Genomic DNA, 27,354 nt, shown 5'->3' with positions numbered 1-27,354 from the left:
TTTATGGGTTTGTTGTTTCATGGTGCACTTTGTTTAACAGTTTACACATAAACACACACACACACACACACACACACACTCACCTGGATATGTGACACCGCAGCTCGCCTGGGCTCCAGTTCTCTCCTCCTCTGAATCCACCCTGGGGACGTTTAAAAGGCCACGAGACACCTGAGACCGTCACTGTGGTCAGACGTCTTACACTCACCTGTTTCTCTCTGCTTCTCTGACTCAGTCATTCCTGCTCAGCTCAGCCTGTGTCCTGCAGGTCTTCACTCTACTCTTCATCTTTTTGTCACTTTGCATCCATCTCTCGCCAACATGAGTCTGAGTCGTACCAAGAGAATCAGCTCCAGCAGCTCAGTGCGGAGCAGCAGCGCGTCCAGGAGGCTGAGCGGCTACGGTCCAGGTCAGGGAGCCTTCACCGGCGTCTCCCTGAGCAGCAGCTCTCTGTACGCCGGTGCCAACGGGCAGCACCACGGCCTGGGGGCCCCCCTGACGTCCCTGTCGGTCAACAAGAGCCTGTTGGCCCCCCTGAACCTGGAGATCGACCCCAACCTGTCGATGAGCCGAGCCCACGAGAAGGAGCAGATCAAGAGCCTCAACAACCGCTTCGCAAGCTTCATCGACAAGGTAACGGAGGAGCGAGGAAGAAGGTCGTCGATAAATCAACAGTGGAATATTGATCAGAAGCTAAATTCAGCATTCAGGCGTGAAACGATAAACAAGTAAAGTGTAGATTATTATGAATTTTTAAAAATATTTTAAAGAATATATCAAGTTAAATGTAGAAGTTCCTGTTTCCACAAATAAATCACAGATTTTTTTTATTGCAAATTAAAAGTTGAGTTAATTAGAAAGAAAAGCTCAACTTTTAATGCAGTCGGGGTTTTACGACACTTTCACTTGACACTTGAATGATAAAGTTTCCAAACGTATTTAATTGATATTGACTAAGTTACTTTTCTTTTTTTAAGTCTCTTCTCAAATGCAGTTTCTCTATTGTATTTTTTATCATCCTTCACTGTCACTTTTTAGCTTGAACATGATCTGCTGCTAAATTAAAGTATCTGTTCTGCTCATTAATTATTAACGAGACTGTAACTCAGGAGAGCGTATCCTTCCACCAGGGCTGAACAATCCGACACACATCATCTAGTTCCTAATATCGTCAAATTATACAAAAAATACATGAAGTGGTCCGGAAAACTAAACCATTTATTTTCATCTTAACTTCATTATCTGATAAAGAGAAATAAACGTAGTGTTATTAAGTATTATATCTGCACCAAATTAATCACCAAATTAAAAACGGATGAATCTGGAATCTTGTTTCACATTTGAGAACCACTGGTCTCACTGCACTAACATTTAACACATGACAAACAAGCAAGTTAAACTGTTCCTAATTTAATGGTTTTGTGTTGTTTCTGACCAACGCTTTCATATACGATTAAATCAACACACATGACATCTTTACTGCTTCACCACAGAGCAGGTGTTTATTCACACGGCCTCTAAATTTAGACACAGCTGTTAAATTGTTGATCAAGTGTTCTCTTCACTTTCTGTGAGAGAAAACCAACCTGACCGGTTGTGGTCATGTCGATCCGTCTGCTACTGTGGATCCGTCAGAGAAAACCAGCTAAACAACATTTCTCGTACGGAGGAAAAAACACTGCTGTCACTCAACACGATCAAACACACACAGTTCATTTGAACTCACAGTTTCTGTCACTGAGCAGCAGCTTAATTAAAAGAAGTGAAATCACTTGAGTCCACATTTATATGAACAGTGCAGCAGTTTCAGAACTCTGTTTTATTTCAGGGTTAAGTTACAACAAAATAAAAAGTGAAAGTGTGTAAACTTCCACGAAGGCCCAACAGTTCCATTCTGCACCGAATCATGTTCATTTGGATCAAATGAAACTACTGAAGATACAAAGATACAAACTGTTGATTCTCTACTGACTGATCTCAGCTACACATCCGTGGTAGTGACAGGGTTGTAGCTCTATTTGTTACTGTGGCTGGAAAAAGCCGATACACTTATGAAACCACACCTAAATCTGCTAGATCTGGATTTTGATTTGGATCTGTATCATCAGTTCCATAAAAATGTTTAATTTGTTTCATCAAGATTTATTAATATTCCCCGAAAAATTCCAGATCAGCCCCTTTAGTGGAGTTCCACAGAAAGTCTCTCTCCTGGCTCATGTCCTTCGACAAAGAAGAAAATAAAACAAATAAACCAAAATGTTGAAAATTGTCTGACAATGTTAAAGAAAGAGAAAAGAATTGATCCGCATCCAGGGCCAAAATCTATTCAGTTCTTTCTTGTCCCACGTTCCATCCGTCCAACAAACTTTGTGGAAATCCGATTGGTGTTTTTTTTGCGTAGTCCTGTTCACAAACAAACTAAACATTAGCTGTTGATATTCAAGGTTAAGAACAAAAACTTTCCTCATATTTACATGAGCCTGAATGGGCTATTTTAGAAGTGTCTCAATACTTTAGCAGTGACAGTGAATTACTGGGTGTTGGGAAAGCGTGAACACGGAGGTCAACATGGTTTCTGTGCCGAGGCTCCTGAAGAAACCAGGTTGTGCTCGTTTCCCACAGACGCAGCGAGCATCTCTGGGATGAAGCTCGACATCGATACCGTACTTAGAGAAACATCTCTGCTTTCTCACGGAGTCGGTAACACACCCTCACAATGGAGGCTTTGTCGGCTTCTCACATCAGCCCCGATACACTTCAGGCGCAGAAAGGCTGGACTGAATCCGCTCGACCAAATGTACATGATAAACCTCTGCTTTTCTAACAGACTTGAATGCATCACACAGAGGTCAATATTATATTATTACATAGATCTGGATCTAAGCTGAACATTCACCTTTTATAAGCAGAAAGCAGGAGATGACGTCATGTCAGAGCTCGACCAGACGTCTTCAATGGAAGTGATGGTATCATGATAAACTGATGATTCAATTCAAATGTGTTGGATAAAAATCACACATTTTGACCTCATATACCTGCTTCTTATACATCGGAGTATTAGAGCTACTTACATTTGAGATATAATAGAATAAGATCATAATGTTGTATTGAACAAAGTGTTAAAATGAGGAATGTGGAGCATCTTTTTGAGTTCTTCTTCAGTGTAAGTCTCCTAGATGACTTAAAATAACATTTTCATTCTCAGTTTCAGGACCTTGAAAAGATTTTGCAAGAACCTGAGTCTATTGTGAAGAAAGAATCACACAGACTGAGAGGAAACTGTCTCTTTAGTGGAGGAGGAAATGTTTTGTCGACTGTGAGATTATCGTTGTTTTTTTAGATTGGTTCAAGGTTTTTTTATCCAGAAGAAATTAATTCTCCTGGCTGGTTACTTCCTGCTTTTTCTCAAAATGTAATGACGTTTCATCATAATATTTCATATTTCTTTCTCCAATATGGCCCTAATACGTACTGTCAGTCATTATCATTCCACAGGGTGTTATCATATATTTCAGAAGTGTTCTTCAAAGATTCTGCAGAGTTTTTAGTAAAAGCAACAACATTAAAAACACATTTAGAAGAAGAATGAAGAAAGATCGGGCCCTGGCTGCTGATCAGTTTCCATTTCACAAGACAAAATATTGTGAAAACTCCCAGAAACCATTTGAACCGTTGTTCATTCATCGCCGTGGATGAGATGCTTGATGTGACTTCCCAGAGAACAAAAGGTTCCTTGTCCACAGAGGTTATTTGTTCTTTGTTTATTGATCTAAATGATCAATCTCGTGTCACAGAGAGACAAACTAGTTTAAGTTGCAGGATGATAACTCAGTTTAATCTGATTCAGACTCGATCTCGGGATCAATGGGAAATATAATATTAATTATAGATACAGGATATCACAGAAACACACTAAGATCTGATCTGAGGCTTCAAACCTTAAGAAGGAAACTAAGAATTCAGCGAATGCATCCGGGATTTAAAAAGCCCTTTAAACCCTGGACCAGCTGCTGGTACTGGGCCACTGGATATTTGAGCCATCTGTCCCGTTTCCGTTCCATTGAGTCGAGTCGTAACCTGATAAATCCAGTGAGACACGGCGTGGTTGTGTAGCAGAGGCAGATAACTCGGCTCCGAACAGAAAACAGGCTTTGTGTTGAGTGGAGGACGTATAATGGGAGGTGGATGATCCTGTGGGCAGGAAACCTGAGCTGTGCAGGCACCGACCTGGAGGACAACGACGACATTGAGCTGGATTTCTGCTGGAATGAACCTGTGATTATCTGAGGAGGGACATTATGAACCCAAACTATTCACCGTCCTTTCGCTCTAATCGATTTCTTCAATAACGGAATCATTGAAATAATAAAACTAGCAAGACATCCTGCCACAACATGAATCATTTCCTTTTTCACAAAGTTTTCCATTAGAGTCACATCTAGAGTCATGTTTACTCCAGCAGTTTCTGTTTTAAAGAATCCTGCTTAGTGAGTTATTTATGGACTAAATGATAAATATATATGTTTAAGATCATGCTAATATTGCAAACAGGAGTAATAACGGTGTAACAAACGCCTCAATCATAAAGGTTTGAGTAGCAGCAGGTCATGTCGTTTTTTAAAGTGACAGTGTACTTTATTTTGTTGGCTCAAGTTCACTTTAAAACCTTTAGGCAAAAATATAGTTCCATGATGTGATGATATTTCCTCTTGAATAATAAACCAATTTCAACTGTCGTCCATTAGCTCCATGTTCATCACTGGCTCGTGTACTGCACCCTTTAACTCCCCTTCCTGCCTCCTTCTGTGTCATATCCCTCAGGTGCGTTTCCTGGAGCAGCAGAACAAGATGCTGGAGACGAAGCTGGAGCTGCTGCAGGGTCAGGGGGTGGGCCGCTCCAACGTGGAGCCCCTGTTCGAGGCCTACATGGCGGGACTGAGGCGCCAAATGGACCTGGTCAACAACGACAAGACCAAACTGGACGGGGAGCTGAGGAACATGCAGGGCCTGGTGGAGGACTATAAACACAAGTGAACAACGAGGCGCTGACACCATCGCTGATCTCTGTAATAACACATTGTGTTTGTGTAACTGAACGCAGCGTCCTGCCTCTGCCACAGGTACGAGGACGAGATAAACAAGAGGAACAACCTGGAGAACGACTTTGTTATCCTGAAGAAGGTCAGCGCACACACACACACACACACACACACACACACACACACACACACACACACACACACACACACATACACACACACACACACACAGGTGTGGTGAGTAAGATGAACCACTCTTTTGTCCTTTTTCCTTTGTGCCTGTTGGTTGTCTCGTCTCTCTCGTCCTCTGTCTCTCTCCCACATTCATCAAAACACATAAACGCTTTGTCATCACATGGGAATGAAGTCAGTTTTACAATAAAGCTGCTTCGGTTGTGCAGCTTGTGAATTAGGTTATAATAACCAGAGCTATTTAAAATAAGGGCATTGATTGGATGAAGATTGTCAACGGGTGTGATCAGGTGACGCCCTGAATCAGCACACACACTAACAGGGGGGGGGGGGGGATTGGAGAACCAACAATACTAATAACCAAGTCTGTGTATGATCGTGGTCTGTGTGCGTCCAGGATGTGGACTCGGCCTACCTGGTGAAGGCAGACCTGGAGGACAAGGTGGGAGCTCTGACTGACGAAATCAACTTCCTGCGCAACGTCTACGATGAGGTGAAGAAACCTGGAATCGATCCCGTGTTCAAAAAATATATCGTTACATTATATTCGGTGCATTTTCTGTCCCTCACCACTTTGACTTTGTTCCCCGATGAGCAGGAGCTGCGTGAGCTGCAGGCCAGCATCAAGGACACGTCGGTGGTGGTGCAGATGGACAACAGCCGCAGCCTGAACATGGAGCAGATCGTGGCTGAGGTCAAATCCCAGTATGAGGACATCGCAGCCCACAGCCGAGAGGAGGCCGAGGCCTGGTACAAGAGCAAGGTGAGGAGGAGGAGGAGGAGCCGGGGAGGGAACACTCACAGTAGAATAACCTATATTAGTTTAATCCTCTATAGCAGGGGTTTTCAACTGGGGGTCCGCGGCCCCCCTGGTGGTCCGCGGCGGCATTGGAGAGGGTCCGCGAAATTCAATATTTCAACACATTTCAAGATTACTGTTGAATATCGTGAAAAATATCTAAAATAAGAAAAATATGTCTAAAATAATATAAAGGTGCTGGTGACCCTGAGGTTAAACTTAAGTAGGCCTCAATTGTTTGTGTGATATTGTATGATTATCATTTGTGACATATTCTGTATTACTTTGTCATCTTCCCTCTTCAGTTGTAGCCCCAGTTTATGTTGATTGTTATTGATCACCGTTACTTTAACGTTCTCTCAACATGTCAGCTACATGTCTGTACATTTAAGTCATGAACGTAATATATTGATGAGATGCAGTACAACTACAAATTGCATTTTAATTTTGTTTTTAATTCTTAAGCACTGAAAATCAACCGTTTTTGTTGTTTTTTAACGTTTTCAGATTTTTCTAGATTTGTTTGAGGTTTTTAAATAAAACCAACATGGAAAACCAAATGTTAAAACTTTCTTCTATCCACATGCACACACACACACACACACACACACACACACACACACACACACACACACACACACACACACGCACACACACACGTAGGCACACCAGTGGGCCGCGGTTTACTTTCTAGTCAGAATGGTGGTCCCTGGGACAAAACCTGTTGAAAACCCCTGCTCTATAGGTAGACCTGATGCACTGGCTCTCACATCGCTGCAGGGTCACGTGTTATTTGAGAGCGAAATCCAAAACGGGCCTGAAGCAGAATTTCATCTTCTCCACCACCTGAAACTAAGAAGACATTTAAGAGGATGGAGTTCACACTGGTGTCATGTTGTAGGACCCCCCCCCCGTGGTTTTAGGTTCAGCAGCAGCTTTGACAGATGGAGCAATACAAATACTCTGTGAAGGATCTGCACATCTGGATATGTGACAGGTGTTTGTCAACATACCTGAGGAAGGTTAAACGTGCCAAATAAAATAAATATTTCATCAGTCAGCGAGGCAGGAGTTTCTTCATCAGTTCACTATTAATATTATTATTATTATTATTATTATTATTATTATTATTATTATTATTATTATTATTATTATTATTATTATTATTATTATTATTATATAAACTGTTGCTGCCATTATTACTATATACTGCTATTATATTGGTATAATTACTATCATATATAAATATATATTATGTTATATTATATACTATATATAAGGTACTATTTTTTTATACTGTCTAACAATAACATTACCATCATATCATCAGTACTATTACCATCATCTTGACACTGCACCTCATCTACCTATTTATCTTGTGTTTCTGTTTTTTTATTCTTCTACCTCACTATTTTTTATTTTATTTTATTTTATTTTATTTTATTTTATTTTATTTTATTTTATTTTATTTTATTTTATTTTATTTTATTTTATTTTATTTTATTTTATTTTATTTTATTTTATTTTATTTTATTTTATTTTATTTTATTTTATTTTATTTTATTTTATTTTATTTTATTTTATTTTATTTTATTTTATTTTATTTTATTTTATTTTATTTTATTTTATTTTATTTTATTTTATTTTATTCTATTGTATTGTATTTTATTGTATTCAAATATACCGGCTGCTATGACAACTTAATTTCCCTTCGGGGATGAATAAAGTAATCTATCTATCTTAAACGATCATGTTTTCCTGTAAGTCCATTTCAACTTGTTTCTTCTGCCTCCAGGTGGCCAAACAAAATACTGCAGGTTTAAAGTTTAAATTGAATCTCTTCTGTAGTTCGACCAGATGTCGGTCCAGGCTAGTCAGTTCGGAGACGAGCTCCGCGTTGTGAAGGGCGAGGTCGCCGAGGTCACCCGACTGATCAGCCGGCTGCAGAGCGAGATAGAGGCCGTCAAAGCTCAGGTAGCGTTACACACGATACTCAGACGAACAGAGTTTAATCTGCGGGATAACTGCCACCCTCACCGCTCGGTTCCTCCACCCTCAGCGTGGCGGTCTGGAGAACCAGCTGGCTGAGGCGGAGGAGCGGGGGGAGCTGGCTGTGAAAGAAGCCAAGGCCCGAACCCGAGATCTGGAGGACGCCCTGCAGAGAGCCAAGCAGGACATGGCCAGACAGCTCCGAGAGTACCAGGTGAGCGACCGCGGGAGCCACCGCTCAGGGTCAAGTCATGACTCATCACCTTGATCCATAAAAATCATCTCAAATCGGATTTTAAGTTGGACACCATTGTTTCTTATACTTTAAACGTGTTGCACTTTGTTTAATATGCAGACCTAACTTTTTTATTTTCATAAGGGGTTAAATAGAAACTTTGATATCTTTTTGAGTTGCACTGCTGACTTAACTTATAAGCCCTCTTTTTGATTAATTTGTATCACGTTGGAGTTGCAAGTTTAAACCTACAGTTTTGCAATTTAATATTTGAGCCTTTGTTTACATTTTGTTTTGTGCTGCATTATACGATGACATACAGTTTGTTGTTGTCAAAATAAAATTAACTGAAATGAAATGGTCAATTTGATTTTTTTTTGGAGGAAAATTAATCGTTTAGATGAATCAACTAATCGATAAAATAGTCGACCAATTAATCGATAGAAAAATAGTCGTTAGTGGCAGCCCTATTCAAAGGCATTACAAAAAATTAGTAAAATAAGACTGCTCACCTCACTTCAAATGTCACATTTAATTCTGTGAACAACATTGTCTTCTACACATTAACTGAAGTGCACAAACTTTGTCCTTGAACATTCAGGACACAGGACCTTTGTAATTATTTTCTGAATAGGAGACCTCTCACATGAACACTGAGCTCCCAGCACATAACTTACAATTCATAAAAATCTTCTCTCATCTTCACCTGCAGGACCTGATGAACCTGAAACTGGCTCTGGACATTGAGATCGCCACCTACAGGAAGCTGCTGGAAGGAGAGGAGGACAGGTGAGAGGAGCGGAGGAGAACAAGTGATGACGACTTTGTTATCTTTGATATAAACAAACTAACTTGCTCCTCCTGTCCCACAGACTGGGACACCAGTCCATCCTCAACATCCAGGCCGTCTCCAGCTACAGTAAGTAACAGGTGGAGCCCAAACCCAGAGGGAGCTAGAGAAGCTCGATGCACAGAATCACACGTCACAATCTAGTTTCCTCTGTGTTTTCTACTGTTCTACTATCTATGGTCTCACTGCACCTCTCTCTCTCTTTGTCCAGGTACTAAAAGTAATAACGGTTACCACAGCAACAGCAGCTCTCCTGCTCCAAAACTGCTGATAAAGACGACTGAGACCAGAGATAACAGCAGATACAGCACACACTGAGCAACACACACACACACACACACTAAGCAACACATACACACACTGAGCAACACACACACTGAGCAACACACACACACACACACACTGAGCAACACACACACACTGAGCAACACACACACACACACACACACACACACTGAGCAACACACACACACACACTGAGCAACACACACACACACACACACACACTGAGCAACACACACACACACACTGAGCAACACACACACACACACACACACTGAGCAACACACACACACACACACACACACACACTGAGCAACACACACACGTACACACTGAGCAACACAGACACACACACTGAGCAACACACACACATTAAGCAACACACGCACACAAACTGAGCAACACACACACACACTGAGCAACACACACACACACACTGAGCAACACACACACACACTGAGCAACAAGTACACACACACACTGAGCATCACACACACAAACTGAGCAACACACACACACTGAGCAACACACACACACACTGAGCAACACACACACACACTGAGCAACATACACACACACACTGAGCAACACACACACTGAGCAACACACACACACACTGAGCAACAAGTACACACACACACTGAGCAACACACACACACACTGAGCAACACACACACACACACACACTGAACAACACACTGAACAACACACTGAACAACACACTGAGCAACACTCACACACACTGAACAACACACTGAGCAACACACACACTGAGCAACATATACACACACACACACTGAGCAACACTCACACACACACACACACACTGAGCAACACACACGCACACACACACTGAGCAACACACACACACTGAGCAACACACACGCACACACACACTGAGCAACACACACACACACTGAACAACACACTGAACAACACACTGAGCAACACACACACACTGAGCAACACATACACACACAAACTGAGCAACACTCACACACACACACACTGAGCAACACACACACACACACACTGAGCAACACACACACACACTGAGCAACACACACACACACACTGAGCAACACACACACACACACACTGAGCAACACACACACACACTGAGCAACACACACACACACACTGAGCAACACACACACTGAACAACACACTGAGCAACACACACACACTGAGCAACACTCACACACACACACACACACTGAGCAACACTCACACACACACACACTGAGCAACACACGCACACACTGAGCAACACACACACACACACACTGAGCAACACACACACACACACTGAGCAACACTCACACACAAACACACTGAGCAACACATGAACACACACACACACTGAGCAACCACGCACACACACACACACACACACACACATGCTGAGCAACACACACACACACACACACTGAGCAACACACACACACACACACACACACTGAACAACACACACACACACACTGAACAACACACACACACACACACTGAGCAACATACACACACACCGAGCAACACTCACACACACACACTAAGCAACACACACACACACACACTGAGCAACACACACACACTGAACAACACACACACACACACACTGAACAACACACACACACACACACTGAGCAACATACACACACACTGAACAACACACACACACACACTGAACAACACACACACACACACTGAGCAACACACACACATAACACTAAATGTGTGTGGTGCATTTGATTACTCTCTTTTACTAAGAATGATTTTAAAATTAATTATCTGAGCATGAAACACAAACATTCAAACATCATTGATCAATATTTCCGTGTGTTGATTGTAGTTTTTAAGGTTGATGTTGAATGAATCAAACGCTGTAGTTAGCTGCTGCATTATTGTCCATGATCATTCAATCTGTGGTGAGAAGAATATAAAAACGTTTTAGATATTTCCGGGATATATTATACATGTTGTTCTAGTGATAAAGAGTGTGTCTGTGTTTTGTATCCAACACAAAGTTGTTTTACACCAAAAATCTTTTGTGGAAATTTGCTTTTTGAGATTGTTGAGGTTAAACTTTTCGTCTTTGTTTCAGATTTGTTCCCTGAGCTTTAAGTTTCTCTCTCTTTTATGGTTCTTTACACAAACATAATAAATAATAATAAAGAGACTGTGGAGCGTTTTTATTTCCTTGTTTTTAAAAAGCATTTAGTTTGTGTATCTGTATGTATGTTAACCCCCCAAATGAGCTCACAAATGTGTTAATTTAACTCAGAGTAATAATAATATTTATTGAGCCACTATTATAATTCTATATTTAGGCATTTGTTGTATGATTAAAATGTGTCCAAAGCCTGCTGCATTACTGTATTGCTTTAGACGTTGATTATGAAGTTTGTGGTCGATCATGTGCAGCAGTTTAAACAACAGCGTTCATCTCCCTCCAGTGGTGAGTTTGTCTGTTAGCACCTCAACACACCACGGGATGCCATGGAATCTAATAAACCAAATTATCATCAACTTATGAATCAAATATTTGAAAGGATTGATTTTTGTGAAAATATGAACAGTTTAGGAATATAGCCATCAGCCTGTTTTTGTACGGTTAAAGGTGCAGATGTACAGAATCCTCTGGTGAAGAAGGTTCAGTGAGGGCCAAGAAAATATGTATTTAACATAAATATGTTTTTACAATAATTCACAGAACTGTTTTTAGGAATTAGAAATAAATAAATGGAGTTGGTAAAATTACTTTATACTCAATAATATAATAATATAAGTTTATCTGCTATTCCTTTATCACCAGCATGCTGTAACTCGCCAGACTGCAGCTGGTTTGGTTTTTATATCAATTTGAAAGCTCTTTTAAAAATGTAAATGATATTTTACAACAACAACAACAACAGCTCTGCAAACAAACTGTAGTAAAGTTGTTGTGGCTCAGATAAACCTAATTTATTTTGTCAGTACTGCACATTTCAAACCATGAATAAGTCTTTGTTGTGCATTTTAGTCTAAATATACAAATTCTAAAACTTGTTCAAATAAATTTAATTTTACCATAAACGGTGAGAGGGCTGAGAACACAAGCCCTTCCTCTTGGACTTTTATACGTCGTGAGAACTAGATCAAATAAAAACACAAAACTACTCAAATACAATATGAGGTTAAAATATACCAGAATAAAATATCAAACCTTTAACGAATACAAAACACACGTCACATCACACACACATAGAAACAATACGAGTTATTAATCAGTTCATATATTTAAAAATCTTACTTATTTCCTCAAATGATTTTACATTAAATTCACTTTTAAAATATTAAACCTTTAACGAACACAAACACACGTTACATCAGACACATAGAAACGATATGAGTTATTAATCCGTTCATATATTTAAAAATCTTACTTATTTCCCCAAATGATTTTACATTAAATTCACTTAACTTAACTGACTGATCGCAGCGACCCGGGCGGTTGCTAGGTAATGGCTCCTTCGCCACCTCCCCCCACCCCTCCCCTCGCTTCTGATTGGTCGCTGCGTCGCACTTTTCGCGCCAACGCGTTGCATTGTGGGTCCGGCGAGCGGAAGTGCTGCGGCCGAGCTGAAACAGGAAGCTGGAGGTTGACGCGGCGCCGTGTTTTCCAGGATTTAAACTCCCGAGGGCGGATTCCACTTCCCGAACCTCGGTCCGAACCGGTCCCGGAGGTTCCCCGGAGGCTCCCCGGACCCATGCGGGGCGAAGAGGCGTCGGAGCCGGGCAGGATGGAGGAGCGCTCGGTCCGCAGGAGCCTGGAGGTTCTGTGTCAGGAGCTGAACATGGACGAGCAGACCGCGGCCGCCGCCATGGACAACTTCACCGCCATCTGGGACACCTACACCCTGGAGGTCAGAGGTCACCGGAAACCACACACGTCTCCTCGTCCGCTATCCGTAGAACGTCACAGACACACACTTCACCACAAACACACACACGCAGTTCACTTCACTACAGACACACACACACGCAGTTGACTTCACTACAGACACACACACACACAGAGATCGCTTCACCGCAGTTGACTTCACTACAGACACACACATGGTTCACTTCACTACAGATACACACACAGTTGACTTCACTATAGACACACAAACGCAGTTAACTTCACTATAGACACACAAACGCAGTTAACTTCACTATAGACACACAAACGCAGTTAACTTCACTATAGACACACGCACACACAGTTCACTTCACTACACACACACACACAGATCGCTTCACTACAGACACACACGCAGTTCACTTCACTACAGACACACACACACAAACATCACTACATACACAAACACCTCACTACAGACACACACACTTCACTACAGACACACAAACATCCCTATAGACACACACATAGTTCACTTCACTACAGACACACACAAACATCACTACCGACACACCCAAACATCACTACAGACACACACACACTTCACTACAGACACACACTGAGTTAAAGGGCTTCAACAAACCTGTTTGATCACGACTCGGTCAAGACACAAAAATCCCTAATATCTAAATATAGAATTATTGTGAATATCACATTTTTATTTCTTCAAACTTTCAATTAAGGTCGACAAGGTTCATCAATTGTGTATCGTAACTCTTCACATTGTGAATACATCAATATGAATTGGATTTTTGTAATATTATCGAGGACAATTATATTTTAGTAATTATTGCGTTATTGCAGGTTCCTAATTGATTGATAAACTGAAAGACGTGACAAAGACAACAATGTTTTCTGTAAGAATCCGTTCTTATCACGTCTTTAGGTGAGAGGTCAAAGTGCTGACGAGCTCAGATGAGATCATATCTAAGATGTGTATTGTATGATAATTAAGTTTTTTTATAAGAAGGCAACAATACTTAAATTATCTTTCTAGTTGAGATTGAATCGAGCTGCTCCCCCCATCCCTCTCTTAATTAAATTAATAATGTTTGTTTACGATGTCGGAGGCCAAAGCCCAAAGTGACGAATCAGAAATCAAATCTTCATCACAATAAACAACTATTTTCATTTATGATGGAAACATTAATTTGTTAAATTTTCTGTTGCTGACTAATTGAAATAGAAAACTGCGGCGAATTTTCCGAAGTTTTGCAGTTTTAATGAAGATTTTAATTTATACACATGTTTGTGCAGAATGATGACTCGCTGAAAACCTTATTATAATATAAACCAACATCCACATATTCAACCGGACCAAACATTGTGTGTTGTCTGCAGCTCGTTGTGTTTCTGTTTTTACCTGGGGTGGGAATTGGCAAAAATGTGACGATTCAATAGTATTGCGATTTTTGGACCGGGGGGGGGGGTCCAGAACATGTGAACATGCTGACATTCTTACATTACAACACACTTGTCTAACTAACGGTTGAGTCGGATTTTGAGCTGGACACCATTGTTTCTTATACTCTAAACGTGTTGCACTTTGTTTAATATGCAGACCTAACTTTTTTATTTTGAAAAGGGGTTAAATAGAAACTTTGATATCTTTTTGAGTTGCACTGCTGACTTAACTTATAAGCCCTCTTTTTGATTAATTTGTATCACGTTGGAGTTGCTAGTTTAAACCTACAGTTTTGCAATTTAATATTTGAGCCTTTGTTAACATTTAGTTTTGTGCTGCATTATACGATGACATACAGTTTGTTGTTGTCAAAATAAAATTAACTGAAATGAAATGGTCAATATGATTTTTTTGGAGGAAAATTAATCGTTTAGATTAATCGACTAATCGATAAAATAGTCGACCGGTTAATCGATAGAAAAATAGTCGTTAGTGGCAGCCCTATTCAAAGGCATTACAAAAAATTAGTAAAATAAGACTGTTCACCTCACTTCAAATGTCACATTTAATTCTGTGAACAACATTGTCTTCTACACATTAACTGAAGTGCAAAAACTTTGTCCTTGAACATTCAGGACACAGGACCTTTGTAATTATTTTCTGAATAGGAGACCTGTCACATGAACACTGAGCTCCCAGCACTTAACTTACAATTATTTAAATACAATACAGTAACATAAAGCAGACATAATAGAGTAACATAAACCTGAGAATAATCATATAAATAAGAGTAACCTAGAGCTTCAATCAAATTAAGAAAAATAAACAAATGTTTACTACTAGAGTCCAGTCCAGTTGGCTGCAAGGTCATGACCCAAAATGTTAAATTCATTTGGGAATATTGGCATTTGTTCAGAAAAAGGTGAGTTGATGTGTGGTTGTGTCCCTGCAGCTCGTTGTGTTTCTGTTTTTGCGTGTCCTTGTGCGTTGATGTGTGGTTGTGTCCCTGCAGCTCGTTGTGTTCCTGTGGGCGTGTCCTTGTGCGTTGATGTGTGGTTGTGTCCCCTCAGGGCGACGTGGTGCACTGGTTGGCCTGCTCCCTGTACGCAGCCTGCAGGAAGGGATCCACTCCCACGGTGGGGAAGGGGCTGATGGAGGGAAACTGTGTCTCTCTCACCAGGATCCTTCGCTCCTCCAAACTCAGGTCGGTCTCGTAACTTTCGTACAACTTAATTTGAACACCATGCACTGCTCCATGGGGGATTTATTAGATTATATCAAACATAATCAGCTGATTTATGGGTGTTAGATATTTTTGTTGATGGGTCAGATTTGGCCCTAATTATCGACTGTTATTGACTGTAAAATAATCTAAATCGTCCGAGAGCTCGTGACCTGATGAAGAGCTCCTCCGATTTCTCTCCTTCTTCACACATTGTGTGGATGTTATTATTTTTTTTTAACAATATTTTTTATTGAAGTTTCAAGTGCATATTAAACTTTATGCAGAATTTTTCAAACATTTTCATTTACATCCCCTCGAACAGCCACTCATTCACACAGACATAGAAAATAAAATAAATAAATAAAATGGACAATTAAAACAGGCATCAAACTAATGGAGTAAAAAATAAAATAAATAAATAAAAATAAGAAAAAAAAGGCAGGATCATTTCACAACCTGTTGTTCAGTCCGTTTCATTGGTCAAAAATGACATAAATGATTCCCAAATACAAGCAAACTCCTCCTGTTTAGTGGTTGTTGTTATTAAATTGTTCTTGTTTTCCTTTCTTTGCTCATTCCTATTCAGTCTATTCATTCCCAAACATCCACTTTGTAAACACATTGTGATCTTGAAGCTGTTTTATTTGAATGTCTCCCTTCTCCTTACTCCAGTCTGATCCAGTTCTTCTCGAAGATGAGGAAGTGGGCCGACATGTCCAACCTCACGCAGAACTTCCGGCTGCGCATGGAGCAGCTGGAGCGAAACTTCGAGGTTTCCACGGTGATCTTCCGCAAGTTTGAGCCCATCTTCATGGACATGTTTCAGAACCCACAGGGGGCCGAGCCGCCGCGGCAGCCACGCAGCAGGAAACACAGGCACGGGAGAGACACACACAGACACACACAGAGACACACACACACACACAGAGACACACACACACAGATATTTATGCCTGTATTTGTCTAAAGCTGGAAACACGAGTGCAATGTTTTATTCTCCCTGTCACATTAAGTCATTGTTTCAGTAGTAACCTCTTATCAAGAGACACACACAGACACACAAAGTTCTCCAGCTCGGTATAACGGAGTGTGTGTCTCCCTCTGGATCTGCAGGCGGCTGCCGTGTCACATCAGTGATGTGTTCAAGTTCTGCTGGACGTTGTTCGTCTACACTAAAGGTAACAAGATCAAAACCCCTTTTCATCTTCAATTATCCAAAGGATTATAAGTTTATTTGAGTTAAATCTACAGTTATTCTCTTTGTTGATCAACACAGCTGAGAGAGTATGTATTTTATTCAATGTTCAGTTCTCTTATAAATGCAAAGACAAGCGCCAAGCACTAATCATTTAGAATCTGAAACCAACTCTACTTCTATAGTACTATAATATACTCTGTGTGTATTGTGTGTGAAGGTAACTTCCGGATGATCGGCGATGACCTGGTGAACTCGTACCACCTGCTGCTCTGCTGCCTGGACCTGGTGTTTGGAAACGCTCTGCTCTGCGCCAACAGGAAGGACCTGATCAACCCCACGTTCAGAGGTAGAGAGACAGAGAGGTGGAGGGAGAGAGGGAGGGAGAGAGAGAGGTGGAGGGAGGGAGGGAGGAGGAAAAAACAGAATTCAACATTATTTGTTCACATGCAGCGTTTAAGTAGATGCAAGACAAAAACTGTTAAGATTTACCAAACATGTTGCAGAGAAACTTGACATGGCGGGCGTCCTCTTCTCAGTTTTGGAAGTTGTCCAAGATGTTTGACTTCCACCCCCCCCCCCCCCCCCCCGTTCTAATCTGCTGTTGTTCCTGTAACCTGTCTGTCATATGGTCACATGATCACATGACCCTGTGCCCAGTGTTTCTTGGTGGTGGTAGCGTCAGATGAGAGCTGAAAAAAACTGTCACCAACAATTATGTTTCCTTCAGTCAAATAATAGTTACTGTATATTTCTACTTTTGTTTTTATAGAACGACAACAAACTAATTGTTTCTGTGCACTAGGCCTCGACAATAACATCATCTTTTTTGTTTATTTTGATATAAAACGGTGTAACGCAGCATTTTTAGTGTGTTGATACTTTTGTATGTGGTCTTGTATGTTTGCTATAGAATCAGATGTGAAAAATGTCCATATTTATGCAACAACTGATTGAAACAATCCGACCGATCCCGAAAGTGTCCTTGTTCTGCCGTGAGATATTTCTGTCTTCAGGTCTTAAACTGGCCCACGGAAGTCTGGCCTCTGTGTTAACTTTAGTTCTGGCGTGCAGGTCTTCCTGCTCTCTACCGCGCCGACGGCCACGTGTCCGGGGACGAGCCCCCCCCGTGTGTGCTGGAGCGGTTGTGTGAGCTGCACGACGGACTGGTGGTGGAGGCCAAAGGCATCAAGCAGCACTACTTCAAACCCTACATTCAGAAGCTGCTGCAGAAACGGGTACAAACACACCAGCCTGTATTCTCTCTCTCTTTCTTTCCAGAGACATCTTATTCCCCCTCTTCGCGATCATTTGACTCCAACCCAGATATCAGTTGTAGGGGTGTCACGATACCAAAAATTCAGTAGTCGGTGCCAATACCAGTAAATAACACGATTCTCGATGCCAATTTCTATACCACGGTAAAAAACAACACAGCTTGTTTCCTCATTGAGATCTTTATTACAAGATGAACAACTCTTTAAACGGGATCGTTCAATGGTAACACTTGAAAATATGCGCTGCTGTCCTCCTTAGCCCCGCTGAGAGAGCAGCTAGCCGCTGAGAGCTAGCTCGATTTGACGGCTCTCGACCTCTCGGTCCGGTTGTTGTCACGCCCTCACTCCCGGAACCCCTCACCCAGACCCGGGTCTGTCCGGGTTCCCTTCCACGTGGAATGACGGTCTGTGTGCGGACATGAAGCCGAGCAGCGAAGGCTAGCTCCGGGCTGCTTCCTTCAGCTGCTAACATCCTCGCTGTGCTGCGTTCAGGGCAACTCGGATATGCTGGCATCAGCGCTCACGGTGCTTACAGTGCTTCAAAAAATGGGCATCGTCGTTGTTTTGTTATTTTAGCATCGAAAGGTATCGTAAGCGTCGGTTCTCGTGACATCCCTAATAAGTTGTACTTTTTAAAACACACATTCGGCTTTGAGTAAACTCGTGTTTGTCTGAATCTCGTTTCCCTCATCAGATCCTCAGAGGGAACGCAGAGCTTTTAACAGAACTCTTGGATCCTCAGAACTTCATTGATAACAAGTGAGCGACAACGCTGCAATACATGAGTTGAATAGTTTTGAACATAGTTAGAAGCATGTCAGCGTAAACCTTCCTTTAGCTAGAAGTATCTAACTCTGTGTTTCCCTCAGTAAAGCCATAAATAAAGAGTATGAGGAGTACGTGTTGACGGTGGGAGATTTCGATGAGCGAGTGTTCCTCGGAGCCGATGCCGATGAGGAAATCGGAACGCCGAGGAAGATCGTTCAGGAGCCGTCCGCCAGCCACACGAGCAATCAGAAGCAGCTGCAGCAGCATGTGGAGAAGGTAACACAATCCTGATGTTCGTCACACAACACAACCCTACCCTTTGAGAACATCCAGATGTTACACAGGAACACATGGATTCTAGGGGTGGGAATTGGCAAAAATGTGACGATTCAGTACTATTGCGATATTTGGGCCACGATCCAATAGTATTACGATTCTGCGATACTGCAAGTATTGCGATTCGATTCTGCGATATATTGCGATTCATGTCGCCCATATTATTCAAAGGCATTACAAAAAATGAGGAAAATAAGACTGCTCACCTCACTTCAAATGTCCCATTTAATTCTGTGAACAACATTGTCTTCTACACATTAACTGAAGTGCAAAAACTTTGTCCTTGAACATTCAGGACACAGGACCTTTGTAATTATTTTCTGAATAGGAGACCTCTCACATGAACGCTGAGCTCCCAGCACATAACTTACAATTATTTAAATACAATACAGTAACATCAAGCAGACATAATAGAGTAACATAAACCTGAGAATAATCCTATAATATAAGAGTAACCTAGAGCTTCAATCAAATTGAGAAAAATAAACAAATGTGTACTACTAGAGTCCAGTCCAGTTGGCTGCAAGGTCATGACCCAAAATGTTAAATTAATTTGGGAATATTAGTATTTTTGTTCAGAAAAAGGAGTTGGTCAACATGCTCAGATGTTAAAGTTCCTCTGGGACGTTACTGTATCTCCTGCAGTGGAGAACATCCTTTCCTCATACACACGAGGTATCTGTTAAACTCTGAAACTCTCCTCGTCATGCTTTGCCAGTCAGGGGCTGTCACATATATAATTGTAAATAAGGTATTACTTTTTTTTTTTTTTAAATATTGCAATACTTTGTGCTACAGTATCGATATAATCGCGGGCGCAAAATATCGCGATACTGAACAGAATCGATTTTTTTTCCCCCCACCACTAATGGATTCTAATCCTCTGTCTCTCTGCAGTCCGGCTCCCTCGCCCCCTCCACGCCTCTGACTGGACGCGTCTACCTGAAGGAGAAGGACCTGCTCGTCACGCCCGTCTCCTCGGCAACGCAGAGCGTCAGCCGGCTGCAGAGCATGGTGGCCGGGCTGAGGACAGCCCCCAGCGACCACCTGATGCAAATCTTCAAGTCAGTAGAAGTCGAGTAGAAAACAGGAAAACGGTTGTTCGTACAGATTGAAACAAAGAAGTTAAACATGAACGGACACGACATCAGAACCACGTGTTCTAACAGCGAGTTCTGTGCGTGTGTTGAAGGTCGTGCTCCAGAGATCCCACAGCCTCCATACTGTCCCGAGTGAAGACGCTGGGACAAGCCTTCAAAGAACATTACACCCGAGACTCGGAGGACACACCCGGATCTCATATAGGTATCACACACACACACACACACACACACACACACACACACACACACACATATAGACTTAATTTAGCTGTCTCTTCAGCTGCTGCCTCAACCAAAATGATCTGATCAGAGGATTCCATCTTTCCAAGGATCCTCCTGCTGCAACAGAAACTCAGGAGTCAGTTTATTAAGAACACCCAGCTGAAACTAACATGACACACTGCGATACATCCTCCTTCATGAAGGTTGTAATGTTTCAGTTGAATGATTTCATAGGTGTTGTTGGTGCAGGTGAACTGTTTCTGTTATGTAGCCCTCCTTCCTCATATGATGCAGTGTAGTGTCCCTGATAAACTGACACTTAAGTGCACATGTAGAATGAAACAATATCTGTTTGTTATTTCTTTAACACCTGGGAAAGAATGTTTTGTCTTTTAAACTGTTTCAGATGTCTTTGGCTTTAGGAAAACCCCTGGAGCATTGTTCTCGTAAAATCAAACACACCCGTGGTAACTTAACTTTCTTTTTCTGACTGACTTCTTACTCATTTTCCGTTTCAGACTTTGCAGAGAACCGCCTGAAGCTGGCTGAGATCCTCTACTACAAGATTTTGGAGAACGTCATGGTTCCGGAGACCAAACGGCTGCAGGGCAAAGACATGAGTGTGAGCATCAGCTAACAGTGTGTGTTATTGTGTATTTTTTAATAATCATGAGATTATATTGATGTTTAAATGAATATCAATCTGTGTGTTGCCAGGTGCTGTTGGAGCAGGACATCTTCCACTGCTCCCTGATGGGCTGTTGTCTGGAGGTGGTGCTGTTCTCCTACAGCTCCCACAGAACCTTCCCGTGGATCATCAGCGTCCTCAAACTGGCCCCGTTCTACTTCTTTAAGGTGACAAACTCAGTTTTATGCCTCTGTTCTTGCCTCCTGAAGAAAAACTGCATTTGATCCATGAAACCATCAATTATTTTACTCCCAGTTGCTGTGAAACTCCCCAAAAAACCTGTGTCTGACTCCTCAGTAATATAAATGCATATAAATACAACTGTGTGTGTGTGTGTGTGTAGGTGATCGAGGTGTTTATCCGCTCCGAGGAAGGTCTGTCCAGAGACATGGTGAAACATCTGAACTCCATTGAGGAGCAGGTTCTGGAGAGCAGAGCGTGGACCGGGGACTCGGCTCTGTGGAGCGCCCTGCAGGCTGCTGGGAGCAAGGTCCCCACAGTGGAGGAGGTCAGCAGGACACACACACACACACACACACACGTACACACAACTACACACTCGGATGCTTCCGGGATCAAGCTTCTCCTCTTTCTTTCTGTTCTTCATTGACTCTTCCCTCCCTCTCTCTCTCTCCAGGTGAATTTTTCCTCCAGCCTCGACACGGGTTCTGGTTTAGGTTCTGGATCCACCGTTGGAGCTCAGTCCCACCTGCCGCTGGTCGCCCTCTCTCCCATCATCCACCCACGCATCAGGGAGTTCAGATCGGGTCTGGGCAGCATCCGCAAAGGTGGGCGTTGTGTTTATGTTGGTCAATATCATTAAAATGTTGAAGTTTGTAGAAATTAGTGACATCTAGTGGTGAAGTTGCACATTGCAGCTGAACACCCCTCAGCTTCCAAAACTGAAAGAGAACCTTTGGTAGCTTCAGTTTTCATAAAAGCTCAAAGGCTGTTAGTTTGTCCGGTCTGGGTCACTACAAGAAATATGTAAATATAAAGTATTTCAGTATAAAGGCCCATTCAAGGGTAAATAAAACAACAATTTATATAATTTAGATGAAAAACACTTACAACACTAGGATTATTTTATAATGTAATTTCTGTCCATAGATCCTATCACCTAAATCTTACACACTGGATCGTTAAGTCATTTTAAAGTCTGTCCATTTAATACAACCCTTGTTTTGAACTAAACCCTAAAAAGAACGATTCCAATTCGTGAAAAAACATCAAGAATTAATCAATCAATCAATCAAATTTTATTTGTATATCCCATATTCACAAATCACAGTTTGTCTCATAGGGCTTTAACATGGTGAGACATCCTCTGTCCTTAACCCTCAACAAGAGTCAGGACAAACTACTAAAAACCCTTTTAACAGGTAAAACTACGTAGAAACCTCAGAGAGACACATGTGAGGATCCGTCTCCCAGGACGGACACAAGTGACACAGATGTGTAGAGGAGAACATCATCAGGAGAAAGTTTTTAGCAGCATCGATGAGGGGAAACATGTTGAAGGATAACTTCAATACTATATGTCAAGTCGTCCTGCTGCATCATAGTCTCTGGTCAGCAGCAAGATCATGATCCAGCATCAAGACCAGATCCACTATAGTCCACTGCTGCCAGTTAGGATCCGTCATCAGCTGCTGCCTCGGTCCTGGTCCACCACCATTATCTGACAAGGGATCCTCCATTACCACTACGATCAGCCGGCACGATACAGAATCCACTAAACTGGAACCACCATTGAATCAACACTATGATCTACATCCACCTGCCATTTTTTGGTTCTACGTTTCACTTTAGAATAATCAGGGGTCAGATCATAGTTTTTCCTTTGTGCCTGTTTTTAATTCTGGTTCTTTAATAACCTTGTAAATGCCGTCGCTTCCTTCCTTCCTCCAGACGTGCCTCCGTCTCCTCTGTCGGTCCACGACCGGTACAGCTCTCCTGCAGCCGGCAGCGCCAAGCGCCGTCTGTTTGGAGACGACCCCCCGACCCTGGCGTCGGGGCTGAATCCCGGCTTGAGCCCGATGTCGTCTCCGGCCAAAAGGTTGACGTTCGGCTCGAGTGGAACCCTGAAGATCGGAGGCCAGGTGACGCCCACCACTCTCCTCAGTCTCCCGCTGCAAGGTAGATGACACGTGCACACACAGTTTAATCATTCAACACAAAAATACACACGCAAACGGACAAAAAGCATCTTCAGTTTGACGGGTTTAAGATGAAAACCGAGTCCTAAACCTCTCTGTTAAAATCTGCAGGTCTGAGTAATGAGTGCACCATCAGGCTGATCCCGGTCCAGCCGTGCGACTCCTCTGGCACCGTCACTGCTCGGTTCCTGCTCACCGCCTCCCCGAGCAGGATCTCCGCCCCCTTGCCCACGACCTCTGACCCCCAGGCGGGAAGTGGACGACCACGGCGCACCGGGTCGCTCGCTCTGTTCTTCAGGAAGGTAGGAGCTGGAGGACAGACGCAGATTTAACATAATTGGTATCAGGAGCTTTCTCTAACATCAGCTCCTGTGCTCCATATTGGTTTCTACTCTCTACCAGTGATGTTATTGTCTGGAGGACGTCTCCGTGTCCTCACCAGCTCGTCCTCTGTCTCTGTCTCAGGCGTATCACCTGGCCAGCGTTCGTCTGAGGGACTTGTGCGCGAGGTTGGACATCTCCTCCGAGCTGCGGGGGAAGATCTGGACGTGTTTCGAACACGCTCTGGTTCACTGCACCGACCTGATGAAGGACCGACACCTCGACCAGCTGCTGCTCTGCAGCGTCTACATTATTTCCAAGGTGAGAATATTAACTCTTTCAGGAATTTGGCAGCTGAGGTTTTTGGGAGGAAGTGATTCTGGCAGCGTCTCTGAACCAGAATCAAGACGACCTGAGATCTGATGGTTTGGTTTGCATCATTCTAACTGTGTGGTTCCTTCTTCTCTTCACCAAAGATCACCAAAGAGACTCACACCTTCCAGGACATCATGAAGTGTTACCGCAGCCAACCACAGGCCAGCAGCCACGTAAGAGACACACACACACACACACACGTACACACACATACACACACACAATCAAAACAGAGTTGTGATATTACAGTAAAAACAATCTTTTAATAAGAAATAATTATTTTAAAGCTATTTTTATTAATGGGTGTCTTACAAGTATAAACTAACCTCATTTTAAAAACATGTTATTGCAAAATGTGTGTGTGTTGTAATAGTAGGTTTGTTATTTGTGTTTAATTGTGGTTGCAATGTGTGTGTCTGTGCGTGCAGGTGTACCGCAGTGTGTTGCTGCAACACAGAGAACCCAGAGAGCAGGTAGCTGACGAGAACATGGAGGTGGATCCGGTCTCTGGTGGCGAATGTACGAACACAAACACACACACACACACACACACACGTTTGTAAACATCCTGTGGTTTCTCTTGTAGGCAGAACACGACATTTGAAGATGACACAGCTTTTGATGTTTCAAAATGATTATTTAAGAAATCAATCGATTTTCAAAATGTCTTAATTGATCAACATGAGAACTCGAGAGGATTCAGTTTACAAATCTGGACCTTAAGAAAAACCAGATTCCACAAATATTTGACCCTTTTTGTTAAATTAATTATTTACAATTATTGATCTCTTTGTTTCTTCAGCTGCCGAGAAAACCAATCCGGTGTCAGGGGAAGCAGACTCCGACCAATCAGGCGAGGAGGAGCGTGGTGACCTCATTCAGTTCTACAACACTGTGTTTGTCCTGAAGATGAAAAGCTTCGCTCTGCGATACGCCACCCACGACAACCGGGTACGCTGCTCACGTGCCGACACCTCTGAGTTACACCGAGTGGTTGAAGTGAAACGAAGGAAAACCACCTGACCTGTTCTCTCTCTCTCCTCCAGGCGGACGCTCCTCCTCTCTCTCCGTTCCCGTCGGTCCGGGCTCAGCCGCTCTCTCCTCGTCGGATCTCTCAGAGACACTCGCTCTACGTGTCGCCGCACAAGAACTCCGCAGGATGCCTCACGCCCAACTCCTACACGTACAGGATCAACAGCAGCCCGTCCAAGGTACGAGCACTCGGAGGAACAGGGTCCGAAGCTCTGCTAGTAACTGATTCATGTTATGGTGGGAATGTAACCTTGAATCTTTGAACCCCTCCTCCAGGAGTTGTCAGACATCAACCGGATGATCCGACAGGGCTGCGTGAGCAGGAAGCGCGCCTTCACCATGGAAGGGGACGTGATGATGTCATCGGCGGTGTGCGACTCCCCCAGCAAGAGGGCGTGTCCGGAGAACGGCAGCAGCCCGGACGTGCTGCTGAAGCGGCTGCAGGACGTGGTGTCCGAGCGGCAGAGTCGCTGACCGATGAAAACCTGGAAAATGGCCGTATTGCTCCTTTTAATAACGGACGCTTGTTAATCTCTGACCTGTACGTGTAAATATTATGACCTGAGGGTCAGCGAGCCGCTTCAACATTCAAACCATTTGGTTTTATCAAAAGCTAATTTTTAATTTCCGCCTCACGACCTCTGAATCTTGGGCTTGGACACCAGTGATATAATGATGGAGAAAAGAACAGTCTCCGAAACATGTTTGCGTCATTTTAGCTGAAAAGAATTCTTGAAAGATGAAAACACAACCAACTTCATTTTAACACAATCATAATTTTCTTACATACACAACTCTGATGTGTAAACCCTAAAAAAAATCCGATATCCAATGAAGATATTTTCAGTTTTACACACAAAAGAAATTCTGATAACTCCGTGTTAGTTTCATTGAAGAATGTTTTCTCGCCCGAGTCTGAAAAGCTTCATGTGTTTGTTCCACAGTTTCATTTAATCTGGTTAGATTTGGATTCACAATGTAATAATTTTCTGTGATTGATCCAAAAATCAAAACTATCCCCAAAGAGGTTCAGACTGAACTGAAAAGTCTGAAGATCTGAATCAAACGTGGACGTTAAAAAAAGCACAAACTGGTTGAGTTTTTATTCACAGATGAATTTTTACGGCTGAAACGGATTTGAAAGCGGATTCGATCCTTTAACTAATGTAAATAGTTTCCTTTAACAAGACAAATCAAGCTTTATTGTACATTTTCCAGTCAGAATAAGTTTTTCCTACATTATCTGCCGACGTCTCTGCTGTCGGTGGAGATTTCAATGCAGAGGAAACGTTTTCCTTCTTTTACTAGGTTTATGGTTATGAATTGTTGTGTTATTCTTGTATACGTCCTTATTCTGTGGGTTGAATATAATAACAGGTTGAATGCTGACAACGAGAGTGCTGGACTGAAGCAGCGTCTTTCAACCGCACTGTGTAGTATCTACACTCAAATTTAATTTAACATTTTATTGAATTCATCGATGAAACAGCACTGCTGTTGCAAGTCAGTCTCTGCAGCTTCAAACGTTAACACCTGTGTAGCCGCTCTGCTCCAAGCAAAGGGAGAGGTTCAGCAAAAATGTAACATCTCTTTGTAAAATGTAAATTAAAAGTGTTTTTTTAGCTCGGATGGAAGAGGATCTGTCATCGGGACCCGGGTCTGTTCTCTTCTCTGAGTCTTTTCAAAGACGTTTGTATTTTCTACAAACTGTTAAATTTTTGTACAATAAAACTGAGCTGTGTTAATTCAATTGTCTTCTTCGTCTCCTTCGCAAAATCTGCTTCCTCCTGCTGGACTGGAAACAGTGAACAGGTCTAAACTGAATAACAGGCACAGACATAGTTCTACTACACTGCAGCCGGCCACCAGGGGGCGATTAAGCTGCTTTGGCTTCACTTGTTGGAGATGTCATGTCCTCCATC

The 27,354-nt window shown here is 42.3% G+C and overlaps 2 protein-coding genes and 1 long non-coding RNA gene across 3 annotated transcripts; 2 read left to right on the top strand and 1 right to left on the bottom strand.

Annotated features, from left to right (window-relative positions):
* The first annotated feature begins 321 nt into the window (after nucleotides 1–321).
* si:dkey-222f2.1 (intermediate filament protein ON3) lies at nucleotides 322–9,431 on the top strand. The gene is made up of 10 exons (XM_061069845.1): nucleotides 322–633; nucleotides 4,822–5,030; nucleotides 5,121–5,181; nucleotides 5,629–5,724; nucleotides 5,830–5,994; nucleotides 7,879–8,004; nucleotides 8,090–8,233; nucleotides 8,967–9,043; nucleotides 9,127–9,173; nucleotides 9,316–9,431. The coding sequence occupies exons 1-10, from the start codon at nucleotides 322–324 to the stop codon at nucleotides 9,420–9,422; spliced, it is 1,344 nt and encodes a 447-aa protein (XP_060925828.1). The 3' UTR covers nucleotides 9,423–9,431.
* Nucleotides 9,432–12,999: 3,568 nt separating this feature from the next.
* rbl1 (retinoblastoma-like 1 (p107)) lies at nucleotides 13,000–27,182 on the top strand. The gene is made up of 22 exons (XM_061070208.1): nucleotides 13,000–13,288; nucleotides 15,802–15,935; nucleotides 16,629–16,832; nucleotides 17,070–17,134; nucleotides 17,372–17,500; nucleotides 18,226–18,389; nucleotides 19,123–19,187; nucleotides 19,298–19,472; nucleotides 20,430–20,596; nucleotides 20,725–20,837; nucleotides 21,376–21,479; nucleotides 21,575–21,712; nucleotides 21,889–22,053; nucleotides 22,183–22,333; nucleotides 23,457–23,684; nucleotides 23,816–24,006; nucleotides 24,170–24,346; nucleotides 24,502–24,573; nucleotides 24,829–24,919; nucleotides 25,203–25,351; nucleotides 25,447–25,611; nucleotides 25,709–27,182. Exons 1-22 carry the CDS (start codon nucleotides 13,133–13,135, stop codon nucleotides 25,904–25,906), a joined length of 3,201 nt encoding a protein of 1,066 aa, XP_060926191.1. The 5' UTR covers nucleotides 13,000–13,132; the 3' UTR covers nucleotides 25,907–27,182.
* LOC133000309 (uncharacterized) lies at nucleotides 23,225–24,574 on the bottom strand. Its single transcript, XR_009678191.1, has 3 exons — nucleotides 24,144–24,574; nucleotides 23,796–24,013; nucleotides 23,225–23,677 (listed from the first exon to the last, which is right to left on the bottom strand). It is a non-coding gene; the product is annotated as an uncharacterized LOC133000309 (long non-coding RNA).
* Nucleotides 27,183–27,354: the final 172 nt, after the last annotated feature.

The sequence above is a fragment of the Limanda limanda genome, chromosome 4 (assembly GCF_963576545.1).
Source record: "Limanda limanda chromosome 4, fLimLim1.1, whole genome shotgun sequence".
Classification (NCBI taxonomy): Eukaryota; Metazoa; Chordata; class Actinopteri; order Pleuronectiformes; family Pleuronectidae; genus Limanda; species Limanda limanda.
The sequence above is the reverse complement of the archived record's forward strand: the minus strand, read 5'-3'. Positions and strand labels throughout refer to the sequence as shown.

Coding starts and splice junctions, on each gene's coding strand:
- si:dkey-222f2.1 (XM_061069845.1), top strand. CDS start 322: ATGAGTCTGAGTCGTACCAAGAGAATCAGCTCCAGCAGCTCAGTGCGG. Junction 5,031..5,120: donor GTGGAGGACTATAAACACAA/GTGAACAACGAG, acceptor CCTCTGCCACAG/GTACGAGGACGAGATAAACA. Junction 8,005..8,089: donor TAGAGGCCGTCAAAGCTCAG/GTAGCGTTACAC, acceptor CTCCACCCTCAG/CGTGGCGGTCTGGAGAACCA.
- rbl1 (XM_061070208.1), top strand. CDS start 13,133: ATGCGGGGCGAAGAGGCGTCGGAGCCGGGCAGGATGGAGGAGCGCTCG. Junction 22,334..23,456: donor TCTGGGCAGCATCCGCAAAG/GTGGGCGTTGTG, acceptor TCCTTCCTCCAG/ACGTGCCTCCGTCTCCTCTG. Junction 24,574..24,828: donor AACCACAGGCCAGCAGCCAC/GTAAGAGACACA, acceptor CTGTGCGTGCAG/GTGTACCGCAGTGTGTTGCT.